This window comes from Anabas testudineus, chromosome 1 (assembly GCF_900324465.2).
Source record: "Anabas testudineus chromosome 1, fAnaTes1.2, whole genome shotgun sequence".
NCBI classification, from domain to species: domain Eukaryota; kingdom Metazoa; phylum Chordata; class Actinopteri; order Anabantiformes; family Anabantidae; genus Anabas; species Anabas testudineus.
Genome location: NC_046610.1, coordinates 7966007 through 7993013, shown reverse-complemented (window position 1 = coordinate 7993013; position 27007 = coordinate 7966007). Strand labels below are relative to the sequence as shown.

Here is a 27007-nt window from a genome sequence, read left to right as displayed (position 1 = left end):
AAGTAAAAATGGAGAATTACTTCAGTGCTATAGTAAAGCACAAGCCCCCAGAATATACGTACATACAATATATACTATATAGTATACTTATAATTGTGCTTAGTTACTTGCCACTTCTGTAATATATTAGAAAAAGTATCCTAATAAGTATTAGTACAGGAACGATAGGTTTGAAACTCTTCTGTACATTTTGCAGATAATGTGTCTGTGCTTTCATTTAAATATTTGCAACTGAGTATTCTGACATCATGATATCAACCATCGCTGTTTATAGGTTGATCTATGGCAGAGCAGTTTTCTGCGAAGTCGTAATAAATTAATTCCCGGGTTTCATTACAGGAAACTCAAAGAATAAACAGACATAATCCCATTTAAAATATTTTTATTGATATAAACATACACTTGTTATAAAAGACAATGAACTGAGCGCTGCATTCCTTCGACTGATGTGTCCACATAGAGGAAATGACACAGCGGAGAGGAGTTCAGCTCCAACTCTGGGGAGGCAACACTTGTGACAGAGGCATACGTGGAGCGATTTTGGGACATGAACTGATATAATTAGGAGAATATTTAACAGGAAAGCAGCAAATCACTTTGTCATTGGTTTAGCTCATGGTGGAAGAAAACAGCAGGTGATTAGGGGAGGCCGATCCATTTCAAATATTTTTTGCTGGTATGGAATTGTGCTTCGAGTCAAATCACACACTGCATACACGCCTATCCTGTACATGCAGTTTACATACTCATAACACACACACACACACACACACACACACACACACACACACACACACACACACACAATGTGCCAAGACCCAGTGGTCTGTCTGAAATACTCTTGCACATACTCTAGCCCTCACATTCATTACATAAGGCACTGATTCAGATGCAGTCCATCTATATAAGAAAAAAACAATGGCTAACACATCTTAAAATCCAAAGAACAAATATTATTAGTTAATAACATGCATTTTCATTCCAGTATAATGAATAAGAGAAAAAAAGCCTCATGTTTAGGTTGAGAGATTTTGAAAAATAAAAAAAAATCATGATGTACAACATACAGGAGGAAATTTAAATTGTTGAAAAGATAGCAACCTATATCAAACTCACACTATCCATCTGAGTAATACTCACAAAAATGTATGTATCTTCTTCGTTCATGCAAAACTGTAAACACAAAACCCAAAATGAATCACAAGATATGATGAGTAAGGCATTATAATGGTCAAGCTACTTCAGGTTATCCAACCCAAACCAGAGAGTGGAGCCACATGGTCAGTGCGGAAGCAGGAGATAGTGAATCCAGACATGTAAAAGACAGCAGTGTTTAGCTCGTAGCGAAATATGTTTAGCTTGTGTCTTAACAGACTCTTATTTTAGTGTCTTGACTGTGCCAATGATGGATGTGCAAATGTCTGACAGATTTCTTCATTATACCCATGCTACACATTAAAAAAAGAAGTTTATATATGTGAATAGGTAAGAAACACATGTTGAACTGTGTGTGTGTGTGTGTGTGTGTGTGTGTGTGTGTGTGTGTGTGTGTGTGTGTGTGTGTGTGTGAATGTTATTCAGAAATGTTCATAAAGCTGTTTGTGCTTTTCGGGAAAATAAAAACATAATTTCTCAGAAGAGATTCCAGGACTGATCCAGAATGTGAACATTATATGTTGTAGAATTGTCCTCCGTCCAATCACAGACAGCAACGGTGACATTGTGGTTCCATTTCGAATGCGGGTCATCATAGTGTGGTGGGCTGTCCTCTGCCTGCACACAAACACACAACAGCATATTAAAGTCTAGAACCCTCTGCTCTTATATCTTACTGACCTCTCACCAGCAACAGCGAGCAGAGGTGAAAAGACAAAACAGGAAAGTAAAGACTGGGTAGTATTCTCTGTGCCCACCTGGTGGTGTTAAGGCAACATGAATCCTGAAACTGACTCTCTGCAGCAAGATCTACGTTTAGTACATAAATATTAAAATACTGTAGTCAGAGCTGCAGGTTCACTACAATATATCTCTTCATTCCATAAATTCTCACTTCCACCCTCTGTGTGAACTCGTGGATGTACCAAAATATTGACGTTTTTGTTTCATCTCATCCTCTGCTTGTCTCTATTTCTCCTTTCTTTCCATGCTCTCAATGTGTAGCTGCTTGAATCTTGCACAACTTTCTTGTTTTTAAGTATAAGAATGTAGTTAATGGGTTTTCTTCATGGCTAATCTAAGATTAAAGATGTGTGCATGTCACTGTGTCAGTCTGCGTTCGCGTTGTGTGAACTCACCGCGAGATGCAATATAACACTCATGACAGCTCAGCAGTCCATTACGAATCCTCACGTCGGTCCCTGCAGTTGCGTCACCAAGCTGCCCCTTACAGACTCCACACTGAGGAGAAAAATACAGTTGACAGCGATTGTTACAGATAACTTTTCAAATGACTTAATGTGTCATACAGACTCTAAACAGCATGATTATCAAAAATATTTATATGTGCGTGTGTGTACTAGGAAGTGTACCTTGAAACAGTGTATGTGGAAAAAGAGTCCCAGGGTATCAATGATCATTGCAGCTCCTTTTCCCAGAGGCTGAGAGCAACCAGAACAAAGTCTCTTCCCACTAACACACCTACGCAGAGATGGTGAAGTGTCAACTGAACATTTATTCAGACAACTGTCCTAATTCATCACATTGAAACCTCTTAAGTCATTCCTTAAAAAAGTGTAGCCGAATTTACAGGACTCTTTCTCGTTATTTGTGTTGTTCTGAGTGTGTGTGTGTTCTATTACCTGCTGGGTGAAGGAGGCTGTGGTGATGAGGAGGAGGAGGACTGCTGTTTGTCTGACACAACATCATGTGACCCAGACCTTTGGTCAAAAAACACAAAATGCGTATGTTTTATCTTCACAGAGTGGCTCAGAAAATTACAAAATTACGTTATCTCTCCAAGGACTTGCTGCGTGGACATAAATATTGTACAGTCATGCAGTACTCTAAACATGACTGACACAATAAGGGTGCAAAACATGTGCCTAAGTAATGCATGACAAAGGATGGTTTAATGAAGGAATTGATGTAGGCTGTATCATCATAGTTACTTCAGACATTGATTTATGTGTGATCACATTAACCTAATTACATAGAAAAAGGCATTTCAGACCCATACATTGGATCAACTTGTCTCAAAGAACAGCACCTCTTCACCACCAGACAGAACAGAAATGTAGCAACAGGGAACACCATTTCCCCTGGCATACCTTTTAACAACTTGTGCCTGGTTTAGTTGAGGGTTGCGGTCTAAAGAGGACGTCTTCCACAGTTCCTGTTTCTTTGAAGGCTCACTGTCACGTTCAGGATCTATAAAAACACATAATAAAATAAGCCTTCATTACAGAAACTTTGTGTGTCTGTGACAGTTGAATAAGAGCTTTATTTTGCATTTCTGAGTGATACTTACCCTGAAAAAAATGCAGCTTCGATGCATGCTGATCCTCTTTCCCTGTGGAGATTCTTTGGCCGTTTTGCTGCAGAGGAACATTGTTTTTCTCTGTGTTATTGTTGTTTTCTGGAGCTGATGTATTCATCCCTGCCTTGTCTGACTGCTGGATCAACAAGCCACCAGGACTGAGAGGTGTTACAGTCTCTTCTAGGATACGTCTCTCCTGGAGGAAGCAGAGTCAAAACAAACACACAAAGACAAAGATGTAGGAGACACAAAACCCGGAAACAGAGTGATTTATTTTTAGTCTGTCCGTCTGGCTACCTCTTCATTGTGTTTCCTCTCCTCCTCCGCCACCTCCAGCTGTGCTTTTTCCCACTCCTTCTTCAGCTTTTCCTGTTCTCTTTCATATTGCTCCTGCAGAGACACAGACTGTATAATAAAGACTGTACGCTCACATATGAGACACCCATATAAGTGCACATTTAGTGCAGCCTGTGTCTTCTGTTTTCTGCCAAACATTCATGGAGCCATGCACGTACACACTATTCCACCAGTGTACCTGTAGGAGGCGCTCCTGCTCTTGTTGCCACCTTTCCAGGCGTTTACGCTCCTCATTGGGGTCCCAGACCCAGTGATTAACACGTTTAGCCAAGTTCAACATGGGGGTCTCAATCTACCCAGACCCGAGTAACAAACCACACACACAAGGACACACACATACACACACGTGTATACAGACCAAAGGGACATAAGAGAGGAAAGGTGAGAGGACAAGTCTGAGTACAGCAACTACAGAGACGAAGGGTCAGGACAGGGTCAAATTTAGGAATGAAGAAGAAACAGAAAAACTACATGAAGCCGGTCGGAGATACTCACAGTGACACTGCTCTCCTCAAGTCCCTCTGTGGAAAAGGAAGAGAAGGAAATGATGAAAAATATCTACATAGTAAATGATACTTCTGTGTAATTTACCTCTGTAAAGTAGAGAGAGGTCATCAGGACTAAAACGGTTTTACCTGTGACTGTGGGAGAATATTCTTGCACACTGTTGACTGTTGTAGCCGGCTCAGCCATTTTCTCCTCTGCTGGTTTCCCAAACAAGCCCGCAGTAGCATTCACCTGAAAGTTGAATATTCAATGAAATAAATGAACATCTACAGGAAACCAGCTCACAGGAAAATGCTGCCCTACAAAGGCAGAGAGCAGTAACTACAGAAAAAGGAGTGGTTTAAACCTTTCAACCTGACTGGAGAAACTGTTACTTTATCAAAATTAACATTAAACTTACATCAAGATTCTGGTCTTCACTAAATTCTGATCAAATGTATGTACAGTTGTAGTTACTACTTTTTGGTTTTGCAGTGTAAGACTGATGTATATTTATCCTGTTTCTCCATGTATTTTCTAAAATATTTAATAGACCACACTTTTTGCAGTCAACTGAAAATTATATAATACCTACAAAAGCCGTGCTTACCCTTCTTTGAGAACACAGCATAGGATTTAAATTTTTAATGTGGTTTCCCTAAGCATCCAGGCAGTCCCTGGTTTCAGCTCATGTAAATGCAATAGTAAAATCAACCTGAGGAGACTCGAAACTTGCTTTACATAGGCCACTCATCACCAAGAACAACTGAGGAGTGTTTCAGGTCAAGTTTGTGTAAGGCAAGTTCAACTTTAGCTGCTCTTCAGCAGATGATACACTTTTCCACAAATTAAAGATTCTTTTGTATCTAGACCCAGTTCCTGCTGAGTTCATGAAGTTAAAAATATGACTTTTTAATACCACATAGTATCAATTAATTGAATGCTTATTTCATAACAATATAAAACTACGATGGGCAGCCGGGATAATATGATCTATATGATCACTGGTTCATAATAATATAGTTAACAAAATTAACAAGTAGCTAAATTGATTGATTAGATAGATTGATAGGTTACATTCATTTTGTCAAAGCTATCATTGTAAATCATTGTAATTATTTTTCTTGCACAATTTTTTGTCTCACGTTTAGTGTTTTAAAAATGCAGACAGTGCTAATAGGGACAATAAATATACTTTATTATCTTGCCTAATTGTAAAATTACTTTGTGGTAAGAAGGATAATGAAGTGTTCTTTGGTTAAAAAATCTGTCTGTTAGTATTTCATGAGCTTCCAGAGTCAGCTACTGAACCTGCAACCTTTTCAGTATCCTTTTAGTAACGGCCATGTGTGCATTGTTTGTCTCCTGGGTTTAATTTTGCTCCGACACAGCTCACGAACAGAGTTAATCAACGGCTGAGTCTTATGTCTCAGGTGTCAAAGCTTTCTGTTAACACCTGAATGCTCCTGGATGGCAAATTTATCAAAACAATTTATAATTTTCATCCGTATTTCTGTGCAGTGACGGTCCAACAACAGTAAATACATCATAATTTTAACAGTAACAGATTACTTTTGTCAGATTTGATTTGTGTTACTGCCAGTGGATTTTATAGTGTACAGATAAGAGTTAGGAAACATGTTCAACAACATGAAACAGCTGTTTCCATTTAAACTGGTTAGTAGGAATGTAGAGTGTGTTCAATTTACCACAAATGGGCTAAAGCACAAGGAACACACACACTTATCTACTGACTATCTCACATGCCACCTTTAGAAATACCTGTCCATTGCTTTGGGTATCCAGTTGAAGAGGCTCCACATAAGTCTGTGTGAGTTCTGTCACTATAGTTGTTGTGATAATACAGTTTCGACCTCCAATCAGGGAGCTCATGGCAGAGCCTGAAGACGCGGCTGATTTCTCTGCCTGTGGAGGTTGTGGCTGCTCTGTTGTCTCCACAGGGGGAACATCTTTTTGTGTGTGTTTGGATGTAACATCTTGCTCCGTCTGTTTGGGTGTAATGTCTTTCTCAGTCTGTTTGGAGGGAATATCTTTTATCTCCTGTGGCGTATGCTGAAGGGAGGCAGGTGTAGTGGAAACCTCTGTTGCTTCTCCATTCACTCGCACCAAACCGTCCATCTGAGTGGGACACACACAATGATCAACAAATGTCTTTAAAATACACTCAAAACTGTACAACCTGCATTAGAGGAACTACTATTGTACTGTATATAAGTACAAATATTTGTAGTTGTGTAATGTATTAAAAGAAAATGGATCACATTTGTCATTAGAGAAACATGTTCAGTAAAATGAGGACTCTAATTTTAGAGAAGTTTTATGATGCATTTCTCCTTTTTGAGACAGACTGATATGTGTATAAACTGTAAAACCTACATACAGCTTCAAACTAAGAAGTAAAAATGGTCAAATTTCCTAAAAGCTACAAACAACTTGTAATTTAAGCATGATGGCATGCACTGAGGTGAGGTGAAGTATCAGGTGATGTAATCTGGTATGACTGGTATCAAACCCTCACCTTGACAGGTTTGTGTCCAGGCTGCGTGCTCCTGGGCTGGCAGTAGGGTTTAGCTGCAAGCATGGGGACAGGTCTGGGGGACACAGTTGGAGGGGAGGGGAGTGTGTGAATAGGCTGCGTGGTGTGGGGTTGCACTTGTGCACACTGTGTTGGAGTGTGTTTGGTTTGAGGCTGTGCACCTCCTGTAATCGGCTGTGTTTGATGTGTGGTTGGTGACACCGTCTGTTTAGACTGAGGTTCATCAAGATCTAATGTTTGAGGTGGTTTATTTTCGGACTTTGTGACTGTAGAGATGGGACTGTTAGGTGTTGGGAGGCTGGTGGATACAGAAACTTGTGTCTCTTGTTGAACAGGTGTATCTGTCTCCATCTCTTCGTGCCTGTGCACTGGTGTAACTGTTGGTTCTGGTTTAGGTAGAGGGCCGGATGTTTTAGAGTCATTAATAGGTAATGAAGTTTTGTGCTCGTCGTCCAACTGATTTAAGTCTGGGTCAGGTTTTGAGGAGGTTCTAGGCAGTTTTAGGCTGTCCAGTATTGCATCGCTGATGGTGAAGCGGAGAGCATAACGCTGTAAAACCATGGCTGCCTCCTCTGGAGTTGCTGCATTCCTGTAGGCTTCACACAACTCTGCCTCTCTGCGCTCCCTAGAAAAGACGAGTAAGAAGGAAGGCACAGGGCATCACGTGTATGCAGTGTTTTAATTCTACTCTTTCAATATTTAAATATGGCCCTTCTGCTAAAAGTCACATGCAACATGCAACTTACTTCTCTTCCACAATCTCTTTGTAAGTCTTAATGCTTTTTCTCTTGTTGCCGTAAGCTCCCTCATCCTTCATGTTTTTCTCCAACCTCTTCCTCTCCTCCTCCTTCTTGATCAGCTCCTGTGACGCACTACGACGGCGATTCTTCCAACGGACCAACTCCTGTGAACAGTGTCAAATAATGGCAGCAATAATTTAAGATACCACAGTCATTGAAATATATGCATATAATATATTTACCACTGTTGTTTAAATGGACACTACACGTTATCTTGATCTATTTTAGATTAAGATATTCTCTTACGTCTTGCCAGTGGTCCTCCTCATCCAGAAAGCTGTTGTACTGTTCCTGCATGCGCTCATATCGGGATTGGCTCAATGGTGGCAAGTGTTCCACCTCTTCCTCATTAAGTATGTCACTCATGCTCACACTCCTAGAGATGAAAACACAGGACAACACTAACCCAACATATTCACTTTGTCAATTTTGACTCTGGCAAATGCTTAAATTTAATTCATATATTGTTAACTTTGGTCACCTCAGTGTATGCTTCCAACTCAAAGGTTCAAACAACATATACACAATCAATACTCGAAAATGAGCGAAATACAGATGTGGACAAAATTGTTGGTTCCCCCTCCATTAAAGAAAGAAAAACCCACATTAGTCACTGAATTTACTTGAAACAGACAAAAGTAATAATAAATAAAAACTTAAAATACTTACTTAAAATTAACTCAGGAAAATCAAACATTTCTTTTGAGTAGTTGTTCAACAGAGGCATTTTAAAAAACAAACAAATGAAACGGACAGGGACAAAAATGATGGAAACCCATATTTTTAACACTTTGAGGCCACTTCCAGGGAAGTTGGTTACAGTCCTGTTCACCTTAAACCTTTGAATAATATGTGCTACTGTAGTCACAGGCACATCAAGCTGCTTTGAGATGGTCTTTACCTTTAACATGTTTGTCTATAATTTTCTTTCTAATCACCGGAGACAACTCTCTCCCTAGCTTTCTGTGGTCCATGTTCAGTGTGGTACACACCAGGATACCAAACAGCATAGTGACTACGTTTCACCCTTTAAATAGTCAGACTGACTGATTACACGTTTGAAGACACCTGGGATGTCCTGGGACCTCTTTAACTTTTGAGTTAAAACACAATTCAAAAGCAATGACTGATTTTCACGGGTTTACATTTTTTCTAATATTTGAAACTATTATTACTTTTGTCAGTTTCACATTATTTTAGTGACTGTTGTGGGGTTCTCTTTCTTTAACTGAAGGGTACCAACTAGTTTGTCCATGTCTGTAAAATATGCCCCGTACTCAACATCGACTGCCACTATTTGCAACCTACTGCGACACGATATGAACGCAGCAAGATATACACAACAGTTTAGTGTTCCACTAAACATAAAGAGAACATAAAAATCGGTCAAATGGATTTCTATTAGTTGTGTATGTGTTGCTCCACACGTCCACGCAGCAACAAAAATACGTTTCTCCTTCCATAAACTTATCACAGACAAGCAACTGAGCAAACTAACTTTGACATGCCGAACACATTATTTAACCTAATAATGCAGTGTTAGTTGCGTATTTTTAACAGTTTAAAAAAAAAAAACGAACAAAAACTTACATTCAGTGGTGGAAAGTAACTAAATTTGTTTAGGTATTGTGCAATTATTTTAGTAAAATATATATTAGTCTCTACTACAATTCATAGGCAAATGTTCAAGTTTTCAATATAGGCTATAACTGTATTATTCCTCTGGTGGAAATTTAACCAGCAATACAAAGTAATCAAAGTTAACTTGACCAGCAATATCATTATAATTTTAGTAATTACTTTGTACACTTAATTCTACACTGTGCCATTGCTACTTTTACTTTTACTTAAGTAAAAGAACTACTTACATTTTCCACCACTGACAGAAGTAGATTAAATGTATAACTTAAAAGCAAATTATGACCATTAAAGCTGGATGTTGAGGAAACTGAGTTGTGACACAGCAATGAATAAAACGTTAGTGTGTCTTATATTAATATATTGTATGTTTCTTGAGATCTAATGTGCAGAGAGCGTGTATATATTGTTATCATGCAGAGGCTTGTCGAAGTTCACGCTGAAAGACTTACTCTGTGTCCTCAGACATAAAAGTAACTCGCCGGCTGACCCTAAAACAATAATAGAGTAAAATGAATGTGAGGAAAAAGCAGGTGATGGAAATGAAGCATGGAGATACGCAGGAGTGCTACAGCCCCATCCTAAAGGAATTTAAAACCTGCCACCACTGCTTTGAGAAACACTAGTAGTAGTATATGGTTGGTTCATGTTTACTTCCATTTATAAATGTAGAAAATATGTGAAATACAATACAGACTGTATGGATGAGAACAAATCTCATAATGAAAGTGAAGACGTGCAAAAACAGTTCAGCAGGCATCTCACATCATGGGAGGGAGCTCATCATCCACCAGCCAGATTGGTTTCTTTCCTGGTTGCTCATTCACATCCCTTTTTCTCTCTTCTGCTCTTTCTTCAACTTCCTCTTCCACACTCTGCCTTTCCAACTCTGCATCCACTTTACAGGCCGGGGAAAGTGGACTGGGTGGAGAGGGCGTTGATGGAGGTGACAGTGGTTCAATCACATCTGAGACAGATGTGTTAGGGATTTTTATGTCTCCTTCTTCTTGCTTTCCACCCCCCTCTTCCTGTATCTCTTTCAGCCCTGCACACCTGGTGCTGGTTGAGGGTTTGGAGGGCGGGGTATGGGGTTCTGCTGCCGTGGTAATAATGCTGCTAAAACCCAGTCACAAGTCCATGATTACCAAAAACTACAGCTTAAAGAGTAAATCAAACTGCATCACTGGAGGACTCAGCTTTTAACCATTTTTCACTTCTGACCACACACCAATAAGAGCTGTCAAAAGTCATAAACAAAGCTGTATAGGGGGTTTTATTCCTTATTCAAGAGCGAGGTCTTTCAATTTGAAAGCACGATTATTTGATTCAGACTGTGTTCAAATGCTTTTGAATGTGAGGGAAAGCATTTAATTGAGATAGCACACCATTGAATAAAGACATGAATAAAACCACATAGTGCTGTCAGATAAATAAGTGGCCAGAAATTGGATAAAGAGTCAGTTCACCCAAATAATAAAAACATTTTTTTTAAAGATTTCTGCCTCCACCCCAATAACATAATTTGTACTACAACAATAAAAAAACTGATATTCAATTGGTACATTGTCAGAGTAACGTAAAGTAAACGTTAATTGAAAATACAAATATGTGAAATACTGTGCATCTTCCGGCAATTTTTAATTGGATCAGTTCTTCCAATAAACATTTGTCCATTTAACTACTACAGTATTGTATGGCTCTTCACAAAAGCTCTCTTGGAATTTACTAGGTAATTATAGAGTTATCTGTTTCTGTGATTTGGTTGAACCAACCCTTTAAGACTTTAGAGCTGTTTAGAGTCACTAGTGTGATGCAATGTTTGTGCCAATATGATTCAGCAGTGATTTACGCTTTAAATTCAAAGACAACAGATTGCTTCATACTTCATAAATGAAACCGAACAACCACAGTGATGCCAGATTAGTCCAAACCAAGCAAAAAGCCAAGCTATGTGGGAAACAGATGCAAGATTTCAACCACAACATCAAGTCAGTGCCGACCAGTCATTTGATATACAAATAATACAAATGAAACCACAGCAGGCATCCAGCTGCAGGAAACACTGGCATAAATCCAAAACACCAAGTTAGGATCAACCCTAAATCATCTAAATATATTCATGCTAGTGCCGAGAGCCATATAACTTCAAAACATGAATAGGATTTTAACTTTGCTAGCAAAATGTTATTTGTTAGTTACAGTTTTTGACTGAGACCACAACCTCTTCATCATTCAGACACAGTAAATACCTTTCACTAGCCATGTTCTCTGCAAGTTTAGGTCTTCTGTGTAGCTGCTTCATTGCAGACACTGGACAGACGTTATATCTGACTGATCCAGGTACCGGCAGGAACTGGTTAAAGGACTGATTAGTTCTGGCTGCAACAGGCTTTTGGAAAGATCCAGTCCTGCGAGCCATCATATCATCCTTCTCCAGGTCAGGCACATGCTCATTTTCACCATACTCATCCTCATCTTCATCATGTTCACGTTCACTGTGAGATGTTGATCGGATGGCCATCATGTCAGGCTGTGGTTTAGGTTCTTCCATAGGGATCCTTGGTTGCTGCTGCTCCACTCTACGAGAGAAACTCCTATAATTGAAATAGCTAAAGATCAAACTGAAGATCTTTTTGAGGATGCAGACCACACCAGGCTTGTTAGTGTCCTCTCCACACTGTTAATACACAGTCCAACACAAATGTCTGCCCACCTCACGTTCAGTATCTTGCTCCCATCTGCCTGCACTTCCCCTTTGTTCCACGAAGCAGCAGTGGTGTCCTCCCCTTGTGTGCGGTATTTGAAGCCGGGCAGAGGCAGGAAACGGTTGTAATTCACTGCAGCAGTGCTCTGTTTATGAAAAGCACCTGTCCTCCTTGCCATCATGTCGTCTTTCTTAAGATCTGGGATCCTCTCCTCTTCCTCCTCATCCTCCTCATCTATTCTCTGTTCATACTGAGCCAGACGAGCATCTAGCTCAGCAGGAGTCGGAGCAGCCAGGGGGGTCCGAGATTCGAGGTGAGCCGGGAGAGGTGTAGTGTGATTGGTATCAGCTCCATCTACCTGACTGTGAGAGCATCAGAAAGAGCTCTAACTGCAGCAACATAAATACTAATGTATACCCAAACTTGTAGTGTAACTGTGTGAAAAAGTGTGAAACTGTAGTCGGAGTAGGAGTACAGAATACAGACTGTATTTTCTGAGAGATGAAACTAAAATCCATTCAGGAGAGCATGCAGCAAAGAAGAAAACATGCAAAGTCATGCAAATCTGTAAAACACCAAAAAGAAGAACCCTATGATGTCAAAAACACACCAGACACTAGAGGTTGTGATGTGACAGCCCATCCTACCCCCTCTCTCTCTCTCTCTCTCTCTCTCTCTCTATATATATATATACATAATACAATGACTCAGGATTTACGCACACACATAAAGCAGTGTCATGCGTTCGACTATGAGAAGTAAGTAACTGTGTATTATCTCAGCAGAGCAACTTTTAAACTAACGTGCATTTACAAAGCTTATCATGCTTATGATGTTTTTATTAATTTTCATTATTTATTTAACTCTTAAATATTGATATATTGGCCTTGACAACAAATTATTAGTCTGTACACATGCAAAGTATGCATGTATCTGCCTGAGTGAGTGCGTATATTACTTTGTGTCTTATGATAATACAAGCAGAAAGGTGCATCCAAACTACCAAATTTCCTAATTAAATTGGCTTAAAATGTAAGACAAAAATGGTAACCAGTTAAATGAAACAAATCATAACATGACCTATTTATTCCTCAGTGCAGTTTCGAGCCACAGCAGCCTAAGTTGTCTACTATTTGGCCTTGTCCATACCTGCGTTCCCGCTCTGAAAGCCGGGAGCCCAGGTCAACAACAGGCATGGCTACAGTTGCCTTGGAAAGGAGTCGTCTTAGCAACTCCGACTCCTCCCCTTCACTTGACGTGACCGTGTCTACGGGCTGCTCGATCTCAGTCACGCCCCCAAAGGTCACAACTTTGCTGTGCTCTCGTCCAGCCTTTGCGGAAGGCCTTCCATAATTTTTCTCCAGACAAGCCTGACACACAGGGGCCGGGCTAGCCTCACTGTAAATATAACAGCCTCACAAATAAATGACCACACACACACACACACACACACACACACACACACACACACACACACACACACACACACACACACACACACACACACAGACAACAACACCCAACAAAAGAGCAGGGGGGAAAGAAACAGGGTGGAAAAGATATCATGAGCGACTAGAGACAAAGGATGAGACTGTGAAGACAAAGGAAGGATGCAATGGAAATGTTGAATCAGACAGGAAGTGTGGATGGAGAGAAAAAGGACAAAAGCCTCGGGTTGTGTACTTTAATTCCCCTTTTACACACGTTGACACAGTCACACTTTCACACCAAGCTTTTTATATATAATACATACTATATATACTACTATAGGTAGCCACAATTTCCTGCTAACCGCTGCTCTTCTGGGAACACAAAAAACTCTTTATCCCTTCTAATGACATCAGCACAGAAAGAGAGAACAACAAAGCTATAGCAGTGCTCACAGCCAACAGTCGCTTCTCTTCTTTTCACACACACAGTCTCATACACACCGGCCAAGTCTTGACTCTGTTTCAGTGCTTGTCAAAGAAGACTGAAGAGGACTGAAGTGCACAATAATGAGGAGAATAAACAAGCAGATGAGAACATGGAGAGAACAGAGAGGAGAAAAGGGAAACTACGCTTAGGAAGGTGTAAAGCTCACAACAGAGATTTAAGTTGAAATGAAATCTATACAGTGTAGATGATAATGGCTTCCTTTTTAGGCTTTTTAAATATTTAACATTGCATTTTTTCAATATTAAAGAGGGAACTGCACTTGACATGTCCTTGAAGAAGTTAAGAACAAGCTAAGTTTACATACTTTAAAGCCTGCAACAAAAACTTTTTCATGTTATGGATTAACCTGTTCATCAGTTTTTGATTAATTCATTTAAAATAGTGCTTATAGTATAAAATGCAGGAGAACAGTGGGAAAATGCCCACTATGATTTCCCAGATCCAGGAGATATCTGTTCATCTTGATTATTTAGATTTTTGTGAAAAACACAGACAAATAAGTGTTCTGCTTAATAAATGACTTGAAAGTAACAGGCTGATAGTTTGGGATATATACACATTTGCTATGTTGCTGAGAGTTGAATGAGAAGATCAATATTATTGCCAGAAAGAGGTTAGCAAAAAGGCTGGAGAGCTAGACTTTAACACACAAGAGCTAACCTGACCATGTCCTGGGGAAAAGTTCCTGCTTAATAACTTTAATAACAAAACTTGCATGCAGTTACTCTGCTTTAGCCTACAATAATATGCAAAAAACTGGAGCTTCAACTAGCACAAATGTGAACACACACGCACACAGACACAGACACACACACACACACACAAACACACCCCCAAACACAGAGCTCCAATCCACACAGTGATTAACAAACCACACACTCAGCAGCATCTAAGAGCTTTGTACTGCATGTGTGCTGAGCAGAGAGTGTGTGGGCACCTGGGTTCAGTCATCTTGAGCTTCTCCCACTTTTGTATATCTGCCTGGCTCATTGAGCCAGAGATGAAGCTCATGGGTCCGTCCCTGTGAGGGATAGGCCTACTCTGAGCTCGCCTATGAGCCAGGTCATCTTTTTGCTTGTTAGGCATCGGCTTAACTTTTCCCTCTCCCTCCTCATCTTCCTCTTCCTCGTGGCAAGGGGTAGGGTTTAGGAAGGGGTTGTCTCTGCGTATAATGATGTCAGGGACTGCTTCCTTCTCACTGTCCAATCATAGAGGCAGTACAGTAGCATCACACAGCACATGTTACACATCAAAGCGGAGCACACATCAAACCACAAGTGACCACAACATCCAGAGAAAGAAAGAATAGGAAAAAGGGAGAAATAGTAAGAAGTATGTTAGAGGAAATGGAAAACCAACAGCAACAAACCCAGAAATACAGTATACATAGCTGACCTGATCTCCCTTTCCTGCTGCATTTGCTGTGAGGCTCGTCTAATGCCCTCCCAGCGTTCCTGATCTTTCTTGCTACATACAGGTGGAGGAACAAACTGATGCACTTTGGGAGCAATGGGGCTTCGTTGAGCTCGTCTGGATGCCAGGTCATCTCTACAAACATCTGGAACTTTTGGCACCTCTGCTTCCTCCTCCCCATCAGACGAAGAATCCCATGCAGATTTTTGAGGGCTCAAAAAGTCATTATCGCGACGAAGGATGATGTTTGGGGATGGTGATCTCACTTCCTTTTCCTCCATTGTGGGAGGGCTGGGGTTGGAGACGGCACAGTGTAGCAAGATCATTTCAGAGATGATTAACAATCCATCATGCCATGTTGTGAGCTGAAGTACCGACGTGCAATAGTCATACTCAGCATGTACCCACACTGAGCATGAACTGCATAGTGGCGTGCATCAGGATTTTAGACACACCAACCCAAAAGCAGACACTCAGTTAGGTGACATTGTGAATACACTGAAACCCTCTATTGATATAATTAACTCAAACTCTTCCTTACGTCTCTTTACCATGACACCAAATACAACCAAGCAATTAGTTGTCAGTGTCTCCACCAATCAGGGACGTACAAATCTCTGCCTAAAGTTGCCAGACTGCTGAAACCATATAAACAACGAACACAGCACCAGTGTGATTAAAGCACATCAGAACAAACCACCGATTTACCACCCCAACTTTCTGTTAGCCAGCTATCAAACCACACCAGCAGCAGATCTCATGCTTGTCCTCGCAGACCTGCTGTAGCGAACAGCAGCAGGCAGAACTTTAATCCCTGCCCTCTCCAACTTCTGGAGCCTCCTCTGCTCCAACGCTTCTTGGGCAACCTTCTCCTCTTCCTGTTTAAGTTTTTTTCCACAGTTCTCCGGTGCCCAGGTGACAGTTTTAGGAGATTTGTGGTGCAGTGCAGTTCCTTTGCTCTGCTCCAGGCAACTGGAGGACAGTGTGTAATGGCAGTGGAACATTAGGGAAGATGAAAGTTTCTGTGTGTGTTTTACCTTTCTTTCTGTGCAGTTTCACACTTCAGCACCTCAGAATTTTACTTTATTTTACAAATTACAAATTGCATTAGGATGATTATTGTTTATATTGTGGTTGTCATTACCTCCGCTGCTCTCCTTCGTCAGCATGTGGTTTTCGGCGTGGTGTGGGGATGTAGGAGCTGGCATTGGTTCGGTTAGGAAGAAACTGGTTAAATGGAATGGAGCTCCTTGATTCACTGCTGGCCGTCCGCCTGGCCGACATGTCGTCCTTCCGCACATCTGGCTTCCTGCCTTGAGCATCAGCCTCTGAATCGCTTACTCGTCCTTGGCAACATTAACAATTAACAGAAAGTTAAATAAGGGTTGAAACAGACTTTGAAGAAAAAAATTTTTTCTTGTATGATAACAAACACTATACATTAGAGATAATTTCTTCTGTGTCATTGCCAGCATCTGGCATTTTGACTGTGCCTTACATTGGATATGACATTTGCCCGTTCGGATATTTGATACTAAAGAATTTTAATTTCGATTTTAGTTCAGCGTCCTGTTTTATGACTAGCACACCTAAATTTGGATTGAGTAACAGGGTATTTATGTTTATCCTGACTAGGAATTACCACATGTTTTCTGGTCAGGTCAGTAATGATAGTTTTGACTCTTCTTACAGTAGGTGTAGTAATGAGCATGGTCCTTTTGTGCTTAAATCTACAAAGCATTCTGCAAACAGCTATACAGACAGAGTAGGATTGAAGACTATACTGGATATCCCCTTTCATCCTGCTTGGTGGGTTATAAATGTTACTTTTCAGAGTAGGGCACTTTTTCTGTGACCTGCAGGGGATGTAGGCGATGAGTCCATTCCCAGCTCTGGAATAGTGTTTTCCTTGTCACCCTGCTGCACTCATATTATACTGTCAACATAAAACACATAAACAGGATGCCTGTAATACCCCCCCTAAAAACACCCACAGACTGATGTATGACAGACAGGATGTTGATCTCAGTCTGGTCCCAGGTCCAAATCTGCTAAGACTGCTACTTAGAGCAACAGCTGCTGCATCTGGGGCGCACACACGCACACGCACACGCACACGCACACACACACACACACACATTTCAGCTGTTGTCCACAGCTGGCCTGACTAACCTTGACATGTTAAGGTTAAAAGCCCCACATGTTAGGACAGCAGTCAGACTATTTATGGATGAGAGATTTTGTATTTCTGTTTTAAAGAAATTGTTTTTGCCACTTTTTTATTTGCTTGCCTTCTTAGAGTTAGACTGTTTGCAATCAGCCTGGTTTGACCTAAAGGCTTGAAGCAGTGTGAAATAGTGAGCCTGGCTCTCTCAAAGTTTCAAGAACCATGACAAGCATTGATCAGAACCAACCTTCACTGTTTCCTCGATTGACCACATCAGGAGAAGGGCTGTGCTGTGACCGGGAGCCAAAGGAGTCAAGACTGTGAAACAACAAACAAACAAAAAACATATAATATTCAAATACTAGCACTATAAATCAAATCTTTTATTTACTGTATTGTAATGCAAGCTTATGTTTTTTTTCTAAAGTAATAAATGTCACATGAGTGATATTTAATCACATTCACACATTTTAAGTTATACATGTGTCTTGTGTGTGTTGATAGATGCCTCTCACCTGTCCAGGGAGTTGTCTCGAGTGTGTCGTGGTGGAGAGAGAGACTCACTCCTCTCAGAGTCCCAGCAGTCATAGCCACTGTCTCTAACACAGCGTTTCTGGTCTCCTCCTTCCTCACTCTCCTACAAACACACATGAACAAAACAAGAGACTTGGACTGCATGACAAAAGAACACATATGCTCACAGTACTGGTAGCTTGGGAGATAAGATGTCTGTGGTGAAGGCATAAGATTTGTCTTGTATATTTGTTTGGGTTATCGAGCTTACAATAAAAATCCTTCCCCTCCAGTCTAAGGCAAATAGTATTAACATTTTTTTACTCCAGTGTGATGTTACATAATAAAGCCGGTATGACTTTAAACTTAAGTGTTACAGCAATTTCTGGGAAATCAATGCTTCCCTATAATATTCCCATATTCCGATTTGCAGAGAAAGGTGCTACAGAATACAGCACAAGGAAGAAATGTATAGAAAAAAAAAATCTAATCTGCAAACATGAACTACTTTGAATGGACCCTTATTGATTTAAAAGATAAAACATGCAGAGCCAAGTATCTTTTTCAACTTCTGGCATGCCTTTTCTTACAGTCTTGCCCTGAAAGAACAATGGCTATGGTGTAAAAAAGTGACTGCTATGACTGAAAAAGTGTTTTCCTGTGTCTCGTGTGTCTCTCCTACACCCCAACAAAGACAGGAAACTAACAAATCTATCCCCCACACCTCCTCCATGCTATTATCTGCCTTTCTGTCTGTCTTCCTCCTCCTCCTCTCTTCTCTGACCTCCTCAGTATTCACTCACCAGCCTCATTTGAGCAAGCAGCCCTTCAAACTCCTTGAGGTTGAGATTAGGGCCATTGTAGGAGGCACAGCCGCTGGCAGCCTTACCCAGCCAGAACACTGTGTTAAGCACCTGCGATACATAGACAGAAGGGTTTGTTGTTTTTTTTTACAAATGCTAAGCATGCTAGCATTAAGGATGAAAGAAAAAAAAAAAAACAGGGGGAATAATAACTCACATTTTTCAATTTGCGGTTGCATTCTGAATCCCTAGTGAGAGAAAAGTGTTTTAGTCATGTGATTTTAAAATAGACATGTACAAGAATATAAAAATCACACACGTGACTACCGTATTTACTTTAGGTTAGCTCGTATGGACGTGTCCTGCAAGTCCCCGGGGTCAAATAGCTGGGAGCCTTTCAGGCCCAACTCCTCACAGCCCCGCAGGAAGACTGACAGGTTGTCCTAGCAGGGGACCACAGACAGTTTATCAGTTTGACGAACAGATGATTTATTGAGCTGAGAGTCACACTGGAGAGTGTCCTCTTACCAGCCCTGCGATGGGGGTGGGTAGCCGGTTGATCTTCTTGACCAGCCCTGGTCTGATTTCACTCAGCAGCCTAAGAGGAAGAGAGGAGAATCAGAGATTTATTTACTTATGGATCCTGTTGCTGCTCCACACATCAAAAAATTTAATAAGTGCGATGTCACAGGCTTACTCGCATAACAGGATGCCGTTCTCCAGTGCACTACGGAAGTCCTTGTCTCCAAAGCTCTTCCCTGTCACAGCCTTGGGAGAGAGGACAGGAAGGGAGAAATGTAAAGGAGGTGGACTGGAACTAGGCTAGAGCTATTACTTGTTTAATCAGTTACTTCACAAGCCTATAAAATATCATGATTCAGATTTTAAATCTTGGAAAAAGTGAGCAGTGGCATCCAATCGGTGTCCATCAATGACAGATGACAGAAGTATCGGAGTCAGGATCCCAACTTCTTTATTTGTTCTTCAGGGATTAAGACATTTCATACAAAAATGAAATCATAAAATGATGAAAACAGAATTGTGTGGAAAAGAATGATCATGATAGACATTTTATTATTTTGACAATGACATTTTCAACCCCATTAGTTCAGTAATTACTCCGTCAACCCTGGAGTGAAGAGAATCGTGCTCCAGTTTTGTGGCTATGTTGTTTCTTTCAAAATCTTGCTTGTGAAAAACATCTCAAAGAAAATTATTTTCTAAATAAAGATTAACCGACTAATTATCCCCTAGAGATTCATTGTTTTCCATGTAAATTATTATTACAAAATATTGAAATAAAATAAAATTAATATACTGGCCATGAAGCCCTTATTTGTGTCATGAGAGATTAATGTGATCTCATGGTGAACTATTAACAAAACGATCATGATGGAGACTCGTTTGTCACCACTTCTGGCATTTAACACTAGTTTTTCATCATTAGTTGTAAGCCCTAGTTTCAGTACAGTAGTAGTAGTATGATTACGGTCATTTGGAGACAAATATTTTTTAGTCCTGGAACTGTGCCTCACTGTATCTCCAACAGTGAAACCTGCTGCTGCATCGTTCACCCTCCCCCAACATTTTGCTTCAGTATGAACCAAATTAGAGTGACGGTAGGCCAATGACACACTGCTCTGTGTCCTCATTCCATTTTAACAAAACGCACCCACATGAACGGCCCTGATTCGGATGTATACGGTCACAGCTTTAAAAAGCTGCAATGATAACCTCAATCCTCTAACTTGGACTCCAACGGAGAGAGAATCAGAAGAACAGTGACATACTACCCCCTACACACACAGCTTTCTGGAGCTGTTGTGTAACCAACAGCCAAAGATGACTGGAAAAGAAGAGACGTTTCACTGATGCTGTTTAGATGTCTAATCCAGATTAGCACAGATTACAGTTAGCACCCAGACTGTTAACTGCAGGCCCACACTCTCTTTTCTGCTGCTCATACACATCCATCCACAAAAACACACTAAATCTTAGCCAATCTGTCAATTCCCATGACCGCAAATACTAATCCTTAAACTTGAATCCTCTTGTTTTCCTCCTACTGTTTGTTCTAGCTATTTATTTCTTATTTCAACTATTATGCACAGAGCTGCTGCACAAGTAAAATACACAGAGATACACACATACAGTGCACGGTAGCTATGAAAACACTCTATTGTTTTTGGTTATATAAGTGATGACCAGATGTTTCCCATTGGCATTCCTTCTTTTTCTTGTCTTTCATCATTGTGCTTTTACACACACACACATGCAAACACACTGGCACATGTCATGTTTATTAAAGTTCGACTTCAGGTCTTTGAAACATTTACAGCATGGCCATGCATAATTTACTCACCAAGGACAGTACTGTATTGAGGTAGAGAAGGACTACTGCTTGTGTTTTGTGTAGGTAGTGTTTGTGTGGAGGAGGCACGACACTGACACTGTTTGAGGGGGGGTGGAGGTGGTTAACTATTGGTGCAAAATGTTGAAACTGAACTACAGCAGTGAAACATAGTGACTGTGAAATTGTAGCACAGTAAAAAGAATTGTCATTGCATTTGTGTGTGCCTTAAAACAGGCATAGTGACCATATATCTGTTAAGAGAGCATTCATGTCCGCTAAAAAACTCATGCCAAAAGCCTTGGGGGTATTTCAGTGCCAGCAAACGGTAATTCGACTCTCTCTCGCTCCCTCTCAGCCCTCATGGCAGATTGCTGTGTTCAGTCTGGGTGAATGGCAGGAGCAGCTACCATTTAAACCCTGAGGTGGGAGTGTATGTGGGGGAGAGAGGAGAAGCAAAGGAAGACCAAAGTACCCTTTGCTTTCATTTTATGTCATGTCTGTATATGACTTTTGTTTTTACTGGGAGTCACGACTGGAGAAGTGGTTTAGAAATCTATACTAAGCATTTATTGTGCACTGAACATATTTACTTAACCAGATATTTAAAGCCTGAGCATTCTGGAAACATCTACAGAACAGTGTTAGTGAAAGTGTTGTCCTTGATCCTTTTTACAGATCTGCCAGCACTTAGTTCAAATGTAATGTTATTGCAATACAGAGCTGAAACAATTAGTTTCACAGAAAATAAATTGGCAGCTAATCTGATATTTGTCGACTGGTCACAACAATTTTCACACTTGAAGACATCAGCTTGAGCCCAGAGAAGACGAGAAGACAAAGAGCATTATCTTTCATCATCATTGAGAAATCAATTGACAGATTAGTGGATAATGAAAATGATCCTTGGTAGAAAAGTAACACAAGAACCATGGTGAACTGTCTGAGTGCTTCCAGTAGAACCAATCCCTAAATGAAATGCACAGATGAAGATGAGAAGTATTTCAGCCCTACTGTGGTGCAGTGACCCCTGAGAAAGGTGCTGTTTTCATCTGTAGTGTTGCCTAAGCATTAGCCTTGTTTTTATGTTGTAATGTGCTAATGGCCATGTAGCATAAAAAGAAGAAGAGAAGACAACAAAGAAAAAGAGATAAAGACAAAAACAGATATATAGTCATAATTCAGATGCATTGTAGATTGGAGGATTAGCTTAATCTGGAGTAATTAACAGGGGTGTGTCGACCACACAGCACCAGCACCAGACTCTCAGCTGGAGACAACTGGTATCTGTTCAACATCAGGAACAAATGTACTTTTTTAATTCTAGCACACTTATTGTACTGGGTTGTTTAAAACATATTAGTAAGTAGGTTTTTTGAGCACAGTAAAATACCCGGTGCTGTATATAAAAGTGAACTGTACACGTTTGCATGTGCATTTCAATGAACTACACATCCTAAAAAAACATTATAAATTAACTAATGTTACTTTAAACATCTGTACAAAACTCATGAATCATTTATTATTATGTCTGTGGTTGGATAGTGTAGACTGGTGTTTGAATCCCAGCTGTGGCCTACCTCAAGTTGAGGTCCCGCCTGCCTTTGTACCTTGTACCTCACATGTAAGTTGCTTTAGATAAAAGCATCTACCAAATGACTACATGTAAATGTATGACATGGCACATACACTCTTAGTTCATGTTGGGCTTTCCAATGCTTTAAAAGATCCAAGATGACATATTTAGTCTTGTCTGTGGCTGGGGGCTAACTGTGACAAACCTGCATTCAAAAAAATGTTCTCAAATCGCTGAGGCATGAAAAACATCATCTTTGCCAGCAGCAAGTCTGTGTCAGAATTATTTCACATTCTTTCATACAGCATTTGATGCACAGAAAATCCATCAATCCCCACTCTCACACTCTCTCTCTTATGCAGACACAGCTGGCTGTCTGAGGCCACTGCAGTTAATCTGCCTCAGACAGCTGTGACATCTGGCACACACACACACACACTTCAGTTTATTCCCTATGTGTCTGGCCCTAACTCTTGCTATGTACTGTGCACTGATGACAGCAGAGGTTAAAAGCTGTCACCAATGCCTGCAGAAGTGTTTGACTGTTCACCGTCCCATCCAGCAGGTTCAAAGCACCTATAAAGACAGTGTGTATCAGCTTAGAGTCTAATTGAGCCTCGTCTTGTCTATAAACAGATAGAAAAGTCTCGTCTGTGTCAGTCTCATTTCCTGCTGGGGTCATGTGGTGATATATAGCCTACTGCTCTACTGCCCCCCTGGAAACAGTGACACCTGAGATCCTGCCCATGTTATGTTCCCATAGTGACCAGTGTCACCCTACCGGGGTGTGTCTGAAGAGTGTGAGCAGTATCATGCCTAGCTGATCGGCATGTGTGTGTGTGTGTGCATAAGCTTTGCATAGTCTTACACACACATGCAGAAAATGTTGCATGGAGCATAGGGTGACATGGTCAACCCTGAATCATCCCCACCTGTGAGAGAGTATAAATACAGCACTAGAAATAGAGTCGGCCTGACAGTCTGAAAATAACTGGAGAATTAGGAAACAGGAAGACGACAAAGCAAGAGGAACATCGTGCAAAGACACAGCAGGAGATTAGGACTTGGAGGCCATCATTAACCTAGACTAGACAGCCTGTGTTCATTGCTGATGTAACACAGCTAGCATTGGTGCTTTGTATCCACTGTCACCATGTTATTATTTTAAGAATCATTACTATTTTCATCATAATTTTGATAATACTAGACTTCTTGAATGGATGATTATGTTAAAACAATGATTTATGTATACATTTTTGTTATATTCTGTAAAAATGCCTTTGTGATGTTATTTAAAACATTTGTTTCTGCTTGTTTTGACACCAAACTCAAGTAATACTAGTAAAAAAAATCAGTAGGTACAAATTTCCAACTATAAATTAGTGAAAAAGTATTTTTGAAAAACAATGCACACACCTGCTTGAAGTAAAAATACTGTAATAGAAATATGAGAATTTTTAAAAGCCTAGGTGATGACTCTACCATCCATTGTAAATCTTTGTACTGCATAGGCACAAGGTTGACTTGAGACAAACTCAGTATTCACTAAAAGGGGAACTGTGGGAATTTGGTGTAAATTATCTGTTAATATTTATATCTCTTAAGTCACTTAATTAGGTCATTGCTATGCACAGAAATAGATATTTTATAAATTTGATTTTCTTGCATGCATCTCGGCTCAGTGGCTCACAAACCGTTTTAGTTTGTGAGCTTTTTCAAGGCCCATAAAGTTTCTCAATACCTCTCAATGAAGCCTATTCAAGCATCAGGTTCAATACATTATTACTGAGAGAGTGTTAAATAACCATTTTTAAGAATTTTCTTCTCTGCTTGTCTTTAACCTAGCTTGTCATCCTAAATCTTAAAGTAGGAACGACCATAACTGAAATATCTTATTATTTTTATGTGGTGTCTGTCCATGACTGTTGAAAAAACATGACGAGCTGGACGAGAATTGCTTTGGAAGCCCAGCATTAATTTTAAATGATGTTTTAACCTACCATCAGGTCCTGCAGTGGATATCAAGCTATGCTACAATTTACTGTGCCTGAAACAGATGACACTAATCTCTAGCACCGACCTGACTGATGTTAAAGCAGCCTTTCAGTCCTAACCTCAGTCAGAAGAAAAGCAGTCACTTAGAGGCACAGCCACACCACTATCTTGACCTTGAACGCTGTCCTGACCTAAGTGGAGGGCAGATACTTGGCACCATGACCTGGCCTTGTATGTGCTTAGGTTGTGGTTAAGTGCCATCACTGGACCCGCTGGCTTAACAGGCAGTATCTTAATGTTGTGGCAAGCTCAGTAATCCAGCTGTCATTCCATTTTATCGAGCTTTAATGGTCTTAGTTAAAACTTTTCACACCTCTCTCTGACCTAATGCACATTTAAAGTGTCCACTCCATTCCAGTCTTCAACCAAGGGAAGAGCAGATACTAAAATCAGCATCAGATTTATTTGGCAGCCTTGTATCCAACCTGTCTCTGCTTAAACTGCCATGGCCAGTCCCAGTGGGTTAATAAGCAGAATAATTAATGTTGTAGCATGGCCATAAGTTCAGCCGTCACTCCCCTACAGCTAACTCCAATAGTCTTAAAAATAGTAACTAGTTAGGAGTAAATTTCGGTCCTTGTCCGACTAAGTGGACCTTTGAAGTGTCCTTGAGCCCTGTCTTCACCTAAGTGAAGGGCAGATAGTCATTCTTATCTTCACACTGGTAAATCAAGGACAAATTATAAGAATATGGCCCACACAGTCCACGAACCCATGCCTCCTTCACTGGGAGTCCTCGCTTTCAGACAACAGATTTTAAGACTAATTATTGCTCAGGTCCATGGGTGTGTCCTTTAAAGTGTCCTTGAAGTCTGTCCCCTTGTACCTGGCCTGGTATGTACACTGTCTGCTTAGGTTAAACTTACATAAAACTACTTCATCTGAATCTCATGTTGTGTCCATGTGTCAAATAGATCCAACTGGATCCACCACAGCCAGCAGTAAACTGGTCTGTGTTGGGGGACAAGCTGGGAGATTTCAAACCCATCCCTTTTTCTTTCTTGTGCTCCCAAAACCTTTATTTCACAAAACTCTAAATCTAGTTGGCAGCTAGCTGAGTCAAAATAGGTCACAACACAACGCAGCTCCACGGGCAGATCCTGATTCACCGCTCAGGCTTATGGAGACAGACCACAGACCATAATCTCATCCGATCAGCTGTTGGGACGATGCAGCATCTCGTGCGTGAACACTGGCCCGGTTTCGTAACCATGGCAACCGGAATCCCCTCGCGCCTGAAGAGTGGGGGGGGGGCGTTTTCTCCTGACGGACGTGGAGGAAGCGGTACCGAACCCCCGGCGGCACACGGACGGACTGTGGGTCCGTGCGGTACTTTATGTTGTTTTAAAGCTCTCACAGTTCGTGTGTGCCGCCGTTCAATGTCACCGACAGCGACACACGTGCGGAAACTTTTCGCGTGCAGTTGTTCACCCGCGCGGCAGAGCCGTCGTCCCGCACGTCTCCCGCACAGGTGACGGGCCCGGCTACATACTCATACCCCCCCCGGTCACCGTGTGTCACCGTTTGACCCGTGTCTGTCCCCGCTGTGCTGAAGCAGCAGGCCCGGAGCCTCTCTGTTCGGCCACTTCACTTACCTCGATCCATTTCTGCGCCTCCTGACAGGCGGGTTCGGGGTGGTTCGGCTCCAACGGCTCTGGCTCTGGGGCGTTAGGGGCATCTCGACCTGCTGCGGCGGGGCTAGCCATCTCCAGGCGGGCCGTGAAACGTCGACCTCCGTCTAACGGTGCTGGTACGTGATGAAGTGCTGCCCTCCCCGCTCCGTTAATGCTCCGTTATCCTCCTCCGAGCTTTCTACCGTCAACTATCCCGCAGCTTCACGCTCACTCGGTGCGTGTCCTCCTCCCCGCGACTGCTGCTCCAACTGTGCCACAGGAATACAGGGGGTGTGTGTGTGTGTGGGGGGGGGGGGGGGAAGCCTGTGGCGACCCCGGCGCTGCAACACGAACCGGGCGCTAAAAATATCGATCGTCGTCCTCGGCCACCGCTGCTACCGCGCGTTTGATTGGGACGTGAACGCGCAGGCAGGAATCTGTGCGGGGGAGGTCGAGAGAGGAAGAACGAGAGAGAGAGAGAGAGAGAGCGATGAGGGGGGTGGTGAGAGATGTCCTGTGAACAGGCCCCGAAAGTCCCACACAGTCTCCACAGCATTTGAT

At 41.3% G+C, this 27007-nt stretch overlaps 2 protein-coding genes across 3 annotated transcripts; both read right to left on the bottom strand.

Moving 5' to 3' along the window:
- Window positions 1–371: 371 nt before the first annotated feature.
- LOC113162473 (LIM and calponin homology domains-containing protein 1-like) lies at window positions 372–26740 on the bottom strand. Of its 2 annotated transcripts, XM_026360607.1 has the most exons (27): window positions 26429–26740; window positions 19550–19620; window positions 19381–19450; window positions 19189–19295; window positions 19070–19100; window positions 18853–18963; window positions 18052–18173; window positions 17784–17854; window positions 16514–16715; window positions 12027–12380; window positions 11563–11892; window positions 10079–10429; window positions 9766–9804; window positions 7922–8051; window positions 7622–7779; window positions 6858–7500; window positions 6101–6457; window positions 4468–4570; window positions 4328–4353; window positions 4011–4124; window positions 3773–3865; window positions 3467–3671; window positions 3267–3366; window positions 2799–2876; window positions 2529–2637; window positions 2295–2397; window positions 372–1773 (listed from the first exon to the last, which is right to left on the bottom strand). In XM_026360607.1, exons 1-27 carry the CDS (start codon window positions 26537–26539, stop codon window positions 1748–1750), a joined length of 4215 nt encoding a protein of 1404 aa, XP_026216392.1. In that variant the 5' UTR covers window positions 26540–26740; the 3' UTR covers window positions 372–1747. The 2 variants fall into 2 exon arrangements, with proteins under 2 accessions (XP_026216392.1, XP_026216391.1); XM_026360606.1 differs by lacking the exons at window positions 9766–9804; window positions 10079–10429; window positions 11563–11892; window positions 12027–12380.
- On the bottom strand, window positions 13084–15866 carry LOC113162474. Its single transcript, XM_026360608.1, has 3 exons — window positions 15352–15866; window positions 14894–15154; window positions 13084–13416 (listed from the first exon to the last, which is right to left on the bottom strand). The coding sequence occupies exons 1-3, from the start codon at window positions 15693–15695 to the stop codon at window positions 13110–13112; spliced, it is 912 nt and encodes a 303-aa protein (XP_026216393.1). The 5' UTR covers window positions 15696–15866; the 3' UTR covers window positions 13084–13109.
- Window positions 26741–27007: the final 267 nt, after the last annotated feature.

What these genes read in the sequence shown, in the direction of transcription:
- LOC113162474 (XM_026360608.1), bottom strand. Translation starts at nt 15,695, where the DNA reads ATGATCTTGCTACACTGTGCCGTCTCCAACCCCAGCCCTCCCACAATG. An exon ending in CAGCAGGAAAGGGAGATCAG is followed by an intron (nt 15,155 to 15,351) that starts GTCAGCTATGTA and finishes ATGATTGGACAG; the next exon opens with TGAGAAGGAAGCAGTCCCTG. An exon ending in CTCAAGATGACTGAACCCAG is followed by an intron (nt 13,417 to 14,893) that starts GTGCCCACACAC and finishes TTATATTTACAG; the next exon opens with TGAGGCTAGCCCGGCCCCTG.
- LOC113162473 (XM_026360607.1), bottom strand. Translation starts at nt 26,539, where the DNA reads ATGGCTAGCCCCGCCGCAGCAGGTCGAGATGCCCCTAACGCCCCAGAG. An exon ending in AGCAAGATACTGAACGTGAG is followed by an intron (nt 11,893 to 12,026) that starts GTGGGCAGACAT and finishes TTTCTCTCGTAG; the next exon opens with AGTGGAGCAGCAGCAACCAA. An exon ending in TCCACATACACTGTTTCAAG is followed by an intron (nt 2,398 to 2,528) that starts GTACACTTCCTA and finishes TTTTCTCCTCAG; the next exon opens with TGTGGAGTCTGTAAGGGGCA.